The following is a 7,891-nucleotide window of genomic DNA, read 5'->3' on the forward strand; positions in this document are numbered from 1 at the left end:
TGTGCCTGTAGTCGCAACTACTCAGGAGGCTGAGGCAGGAGGATTGCTTGAACTTGGGAGGTAGAGGTTGCAGTGAGTTGAGATTGTGCCACTGCTCTCTAGCATGGCGAAAAAAAGAGACAAAAAAATTAAAAAAAAAAAAAAAAAAAATGGAGCCAAAGAATAAAGGGATCCAGGAAAGAGGTGGCTAAGAAAAATGGGGGTTTCCTGGAATATGTACTGCTGATTGAGAGGTCAGAAAAACAATACTATGAAAACATGATCAAAGGTGTAATATGCAAGAAGAAAAAGCAAGTAAGAACAGTAAACTGGGCCAGGTGTGGTGGCTCACGACTATAATCCCAGCACTTTGGGAAGCTGAGGTGGGTGAACTACCTGAGGTCAGGACTTTGAGACCAGCCTGACCAACATGGCAAAACCCTGTCTCTACCAAAAACACAAAAATTAGCCAGATGTGGTGGCACGCGCCTGTAATCCCAGCTACTAAGAAGGCTGAGGCAAGAGACTCACTTGAACCTGGGAGGTGGAGGTTGCAGTGAGCTGAGATTGTGCCATTGCACTCCAGCCTGAGTAAGAGTGAGACTCTGTCTCAAAAAAAGAATAGTAAACTGTTTATAAGTCATGGTTTTTGGTTTTAATATGAGACAACTAACTAGTTAAATCAGAAGGAAGAATCAGTGGGTTTCAAGAAAAAAAAAATGGAATAGATTTTTGCATAATTTGTGGTGTTTGGACTAGAACTCAAGTTTGCATATTTCAACTTCACATTAAGGCCTATTTCAACACGTAGGAAAATGTTTAACATCAAGAGAATAACTTTACTTTGGCAGTACATTTGGCTTTTTTTGGGATTCAGCTATTTTGAGGGTTAATAAACATTTTTGCATATTCATGGTCTTGGTTATTGGCTATTAATTTACTCTTCTTTAAGATAAAAGGGCCAGGGCAGGGGCCGGTGGCTCATGCCTGTAATCCCAGCACTTTGGGAAGCCAAGGCGGGTGGATCACGAGGTCAGGAGATCGAGACCATCCTGGGTAACACGGTGAAACCCTGTGTCTACTAAAAATACAAAAAAATTAGCCAGTGGTAGTGGCGGGTGCCTGTAGTCCCAGCTACTCGGGAGGCTGACGCAGGAGAATGATGTGAACCTGGGAAGTGGATGTTGCAGTGAGCCGAGATCGCGCCACTGTACTCCAGCCTGGGCGACAGAGTGAGACTCTGTCACCAAAAAAAAAAAAAAAAAAGGGGGCTGGATGTGGTGGCTCATGCCTGTAATCCCAGCACCTTGGGAGGCTGAGGTGGGCGGATCACTTGAAGTTAGGAGCTCGAGACCAGCCTGGCCAACATGGTGAAACCCCATCTCTACTAAAAACACACAAAAAAATTGCTGGGTGTGCTTCCGCACATCTGTAATACCAGCTACTTGGGAGGCTAAGGCAGGAGAATCGCTTGAACACGGAAGGCAGAGGTTGTGGTTGCAATGAGGTGAGATCACGCCACTGCACTCCAGCCTGGGCGACAGAGCAAGACTCTGTTTCAAAAGGGCAAATACATACGTAAAATAAAAAAGGCAACTTGCCAGCTCTGATTTTTTTTTTTGAGAGAGAGTCTCGCACTGTCACTCTGGCTGGAGTGCAGTGGTGCAATCTCAGCTCACTGCAAGCTCCGCCTCCCAGGTTCAAGCAATTTTGCGTGCCTCAGCCTCCCAAGTAGCTGGGATTACAGGCACGTGCCACCACGTCTGGCTAATTTTTTTGTATTTTTAGTAAAGACGGGGGTTTCACTATGGCTCAAACTCCTGACCTTGTGATCTGCCCGCCTCAGCCTCCCAAAGAGCTGGGATTACAGGTGTGAGCCACCGCACCCAGCCAACTCTGATCTTATTATTAAAATTGCTGATAGTTGAGCATGAACCAAATAAACATTCATCAGTTCTCTCTCAAAATGATTCCCTAGGATTTCTTTTAATGCAGCTATCACCCCTTCTCCCTTATCATCTCTTACATTGTTTGGACTAATACTTGATTAAATAGAAAGATAGTTTTCTGCAGTTTTTAGTTCAATTCTATTATTAATTTCAGTCATAGCTTTCAAAGGGAGTTATCTCTAGTGTCTTAGTCTATATATAAGATTCCACCCAAGTTATTATTAACCTAAGAAAAAAGGTAAATTTTATGCCCTGGCTTTGGTATATAGTACTAACAAAGGTTCTCAGAATAAGAATGAAAGGCTTTTCAAAGAAGGAGAGAAGGCTAAGGAACTAGGAACTATTCTGGATTAAAGTAAACTAATAAAACTTGAATACAAATATAACAGAGGTTCCTAGACTAGCCTCTGGATTTAAAAAGAAAAAAAGCTAAAGAATACGGGACAATCCAATCCAATGTGAATATAGATTGTATATAGTACCACATCAATGACAGACTTGTACTGTGTAAGTCTGTAAGTAAGTCTGTCATATGGAAAGACAGCATTGTTCTTAGGGAACAGATCCTGAAACATTTTGGGGTGAAGGGTTATGGTATCTATAAACTACTCTCAAACTGTTTAGAAAAAAGTGTTGCAAAATTTCTACAATTGGTGAATCTAGGTGAAAGGTACGGTGGTGTTCATTTAACTAATACATTTTTTTCTACAGATGTGAAACTTTTGAAAATTGAGAACTTGGGGATAATAACATGAACTTTAGACTACGCATTAAATTGTCTTAGGTATGACAATTGCTTTTGTTTTTAGAGGCCAGGTCTCGCTCTGTCTCCCAGGCTGGAGTGCAGTGACACGATCTCGGCTCACTGCAACCTCCGCCTCCCGGGTTGAAGCCATTCTCCTGCCTCAGCCTCCCAAATAGCTGGGACTACAGGTGCCTGCTACCACACCCAGCTCATTTTTTGTATTTTTAGTAGAGACGAGGTTTCACCATGTTAGCCAGGATGGTCTCGATCCCCTGACCTTGTGATCCTCCCGCCTCAGCCTCCCAAAGTGCTGGGATTACAGGCGTGAGCCACCGTGCCCAGCCCCGATTCCTTACTTTTCATCTTTTGTGTTAACTACTGTAGGATTTTGCTCTGTGGTTACCATGAGGCTTACAAAAAAATTTCATAGCTACGACAAGCCATTTTAAGTTGATAAAAATCTGACTGCATTGAAAAACTACACTTCTGCTCTGCCCATCCCACCCCCAATTCTAAATTGGGTGTCACAGTTTCCATCCTAATAACGTACAGTATTCTTGAAAACTGCGGAGAGGAGAATTTAAGTGTTCCCACAACAAAATTAGTAAGTATGTGAGGTAATGTGTATGTGAATTAGCTCAATTAGTCACTCCACAACATATACATATTTCAAAACAACAAGTTGTATACAATAAATATGCACTTTTGGCCAGGCATGGTGGCTCACACATGTCATTGGAACAGTTTGGGAGGCCAAGGCTGGAGGACCACTTGGGCCCAGGAGTTTGAGGTTGCAGTGACCTATGATGGTGCCACTGCACTCCAGCCTAGGTGACAGAGAGAGACCCTGTCTCAAAAAAAAAAAAATAAATACATAAATAAATATATTTATATTTATTTTGTCAAAAATAAGAACTATGGAAAGATACATATACACACACACACACATGCATGCACACATTCATGCATACTTACATACATACTAACTATAGTTCAAGTTTTATCACAAGGGAAAGTGAAGGGAAGACGTGTGACCGCCTTACCGCAGCATCAACATTAGCAGGTGAGTCTCCATTAGGGTCTGCCAGCATAGAAATGACACTAATCATGATGGTTTCCACTGTGTGGATAGGGAGCCAGCGTTCTTCTGGCTTTTCATAACCATACTTATCTTCCCCAGGCTCATGAAGAATAGAAATGCACACATCACCATTTTTATCAACTGCAAAATTCAAGAAGAGGCTTGTTTCATATATTGCTAATTTGGTTATACACAAAATTATCAATTACAAATGTGACCCTGATTCACACAGTGCCTTTATCAAACATGACACATACACAGAAGTTAATGTCCAAAATGGAACGTGTTGACTTTTTTAGGAAGACTATAGTATAGATTTTACCAAATACACAGGATCCATCTGACAAACCCAGTAGGAATGTAAGCTATCTTTTTATTTATGTAAAACATAAAGCTATCTAGTATATAGATGGTGCCTAACATTTACATGTCCTAAGTATAATATAATAAATGAATAAATAGCAACTATTGGATGCATTCTTCATTTGCAGAAAGCATATTTTTCCAAATACCAGCAACTGAGTTTCTATGTAATGGCTTCCTAGTTTCCCCACTAACTTACCGACTTAAATTAGTGATAGTCAAAGGCCGAGAGATTTTCCTAAGAAATGTATTTTTACAATCATATAAAGGCAAAATTGTATTTTCTGGGAAAGGAGTATATTCAAATTCATAAAACAAACATGCTATACTGCCAATGAAAACTCATCAACATATATGACACTCATGAGGCCTCCTTTCCATGAACACATATAATAAGAAAAACATCCTTATTTTTAGGAGACATGTATTGACCTGTTTAAGTGGTTCGGCAAAAAGTAAACTACTACTTATTGATTAAAAAAAAAGATCTTAATCCACTAATTCATTTATACATCATACAAATAATCCCTATTGTGAAACGCATCTTTTATGGTAACGTTTACCCACTGTAAATTTTTTTAAAAGCATACTTTGAGGAAGAAATTTTAGAAAGGAATTTGAGTAGTGACAATATTTATGTATATTTCATTCCTAACTTGAGGAAGAAATTTTAGAAAGGAATTTGAGTAGTGACAATATTTATGTATATTTCATTCCTAACTTATCCTATATAGTCTAACAAATTTGTGAATAAATATAATTCTAAATCTTATTTTTCATTTCATAACATCAGTATTTCTGCTGTTATGAACTCTGGGTAATCAGAATCAAAGTCTGTATATACCAATCAATATCACTGCTCTCTTAATTCAACAAATTCTTATTTTTTGGTGTTGTTTGTTGTTGCTGTTTTGGTTTTTTTCGAGACAGGGTCTCACTTTGTCACCCAGCTGGAGTGCAGTGGTATGATCACAGCTCTATCCAGGCTCAAGCGATCCTCCTGCCTCAGTCCCCGAAGTAGCTGGGACCACAGGCACATGGCATGATGCCTGGCTAACCTGGCTTTTTTTTTTTTGGTAGAGATGGGGTCTCACTATGTCACCCAGGCTGGTCTGAAACTCCTGGCTCTAGCAATCCTCCCACCTCAGTCTCCCAGGTAGTTGGGACCATAGGCACATGGCACCATTCCTGGCTTTTTTTTTTTTTTTTCTTGGTAAAGATATCGTCTTACTATATTGCCCAGGCTGGTCCCACACACTTGGGACACTCCCACATTAGCCTCGCAAAGGGCTGGGATTACAGGAAAGAGCCCCTGCGCCAGCCAACAAATACTTTTTCAATGCCTACTGCATGCCAGGCACACATGTGACAGAGAAGTACAGCAGTGAATATATGACAGGAAAGGCCCACGTCTTCAATGTTTTATGTATGAGTTTTTCTATAATTAAGGTTCCTCTTCCCAATCCATCCCTATCTGCTAGTAAAATCTATTAACTAAAATAGAATCGGGGCAAGAATAACATTGAGGGCCAGGCGTGGTGTCTCAAGCCTGTAATCCCAGCACTTTGGGAGGCCAAGGAGGGTGGATTACCTGCGGTCAGGAGTTCAAGACCAGTCTGGCCAACATGGAGAAATCCCATCTCTACTAAAAATACAAAATTAGCCAGGCATTGTGGCACACGCCTGTAATTCCAGCTACTCGGGAGGCTGGGGCAGCAGAACTGCTTGAAGCCAGGAGGCGGAGGTTGCCGTGAGCCAACATCGCGCCATTGTACTCTAGCCTGGGCAATGAGTGAAACTCCATCTCAAAAAAAAAAAAAAAAAAGACCATCGAAACTTGTAACGCTACAAAGTTCAGCATAGAGTATTACTGTTTTACAATGTTTTCTGTAGTTATTGTGTAATAAGGATTTTTTCCAAATCATTTTTCTTTAAAAACATGCTATTAAGTATGTGCACAGAATTCTAACACCACAATATAAGATCCATTTTTCTTTTTTAAAAAATCAAGCTATCGCTAATCCGGGATCTTTACATTTTTAACCTTCTCATGTCATTTTAAACATACAGTTTATTTTAGAATGAGAAGATTTTTTAGGCTTAATACCTATTATCAAACTATAGTTTAAAGGATTGTATCAATTTATACTGCCATCAGCAATCTGAGATGTCCATTTCATTGCCTCATCAAGATGAACATTTTCCTTTATTGATGCTGTTTAAATTTTATACATGACATCTGGTTTAATTCACTTTTCTAAATGCTTTGGGGTGACAACTTTCCATGGATATAACCTGTATGTCTTTCCTCTTTTGTGAAATGTCTGTTCTTATCCTTTAGCCAGTTATGTACTTAATGTTTACTTTTCTCTTGCCAAAATGTTTCTCAGTTTTCCCCGTATGATTTTTGCTTGTTACTTTTTTCTTTCATTTCAGTGTTCATTAGAGATGGAACTAAGCTACCTGGGCTGGGCACAATGGCTTGGCCCACTGTAATGTACGGCTGGCCTGCAATCCCAGCACTTTGGGAGGCTGAGGTAGGCGGATCTCCTGAGGTCAGGAGTTCGAGACCAGCCTGGCCAACATGGTGAACCCATCTCCAATAACAATACAAGAATTAGCCAGGCTTGGTGGCACACACCTGTAATCCCAGCTACTCAGGAGGCTGAGACAAGTGAATCGCTTGAACCTGGGAGGCGGAGGTTGCAATGAGCCACTGCACTCCAGCCTGGGCGACAGAGTGAGGCTCTGTCTCAAAAAAAAAAAAAACCAAAACCAAAACAAACAAACAAAACTAAGCTACCTAAACAATGCATACACTTCTAGCTATCTCCTTTTTCTTGAAGCCATGCATCTAAAATTCTGAAAAACTGATTTACCCTCATCTTATCTATTTACTTACTACTCGGGTATTCCTTTATTCTCCTAGAAACTGGCTTCTTCTCCTTAGCAGGATGCTACAACTGTGTCCACAAGTGGTCTGGATAACATATTTATTCTCCTGGGTACTTTTACCTACCTGAAGTCACCCCTCTGGGCCAAGACAACTAATACTATGACAACACTTTGCTGGATACATTTTCCTCCCCTGGCATCTGTGGTACTCTTGTTTTCCCCTGGTTCTTGAACCATTGTCTCAGTCACTTTCTAGTTTTCATCTTCCTTAATCTGACCTTGGATGTTATCCTAATCCCCAACATTAACTGTACTTTCCCTAGGAAAATTAGCCCACTCATTATGACGTTATCTATCATCTTGATACAGTAACTTCCAAGGCCCTTAAGCTCATTGCTGAACCCTAGACTAGTTTTACCTAATTATCTAACTGGATATAGCAAGTATACCACAAGAAAAACCTGAATATATGTAAGGTCAGTCATATAAAACTATTTCCCTATAATAATTTTATAACATCTCTATAGTTCACCTACTATACAATTTACCTATTTGAAGAACACAGTTTAATGGTTTCTGTCTAGTATGTCTACAGAGTTGTACAATCAATACCACAATCAATTTTAGACTATTTTCAACCTACAATGAAACCCAGTACCAATTAGCAACCATTCCTCAATCCCCTCACTTCCCCTCCAGGAGTAAGGAACCACTAACCTACTTTCGGTCCCTATGGATTTGCCTATTCTTGACATTTCATATAAAGAGAATCGTAACCTATGTCACCTTTTACGACTGACTTTGTTCACTTAGTATAATGTTTCCAAGGTTCATCTATGTTGTAACATGTATCACTACTTCATTTCTTTCTTTTCTTTT

The 7,891-nt window shown here is 40.0% G+C and overlaps 1 protein-coding gene across 1 annotated transcript in view; it reads right to left on the bottom strand.

The window, feature by feature from the left end:
* UBE2G1 (ubiquitin-conjugating enzyme E2G 1) overlaps nucleotides 1-7,891 on the bottom strand; it is a 70,002-nt gene that overhangs the window by 15,102 nt on the left and 47,009 nt on the right. The window contains exon 4 of the mRNA XM_011980458.1: nucleotides 3,717-3,895. Within this exon, the coding sequence (XP_011835848.1) occupies nucleotides 3,717-3,895 (179 nt within the window). The remainder of the gene's footprint in view (nucleotides 1-3,716; nucleotides 3,896-7,891) is intronic.

Source organism: Mandrillus leucophaeus, unplaced genomic scaffold (genome assembly GCF_000951045.1).
Source record: "Mandrillus leucophaeus isolate KB7577 unplaced genomic scaffold, Mleu.le_1.0 Scaffold212, whole genome shotgun sequence".
NCBI lineage: Eukaryota > Metazoa > Chordata > Mammalia > Primates > Cercopithecidae > Mandrillus > Mandrillus leucophaeus.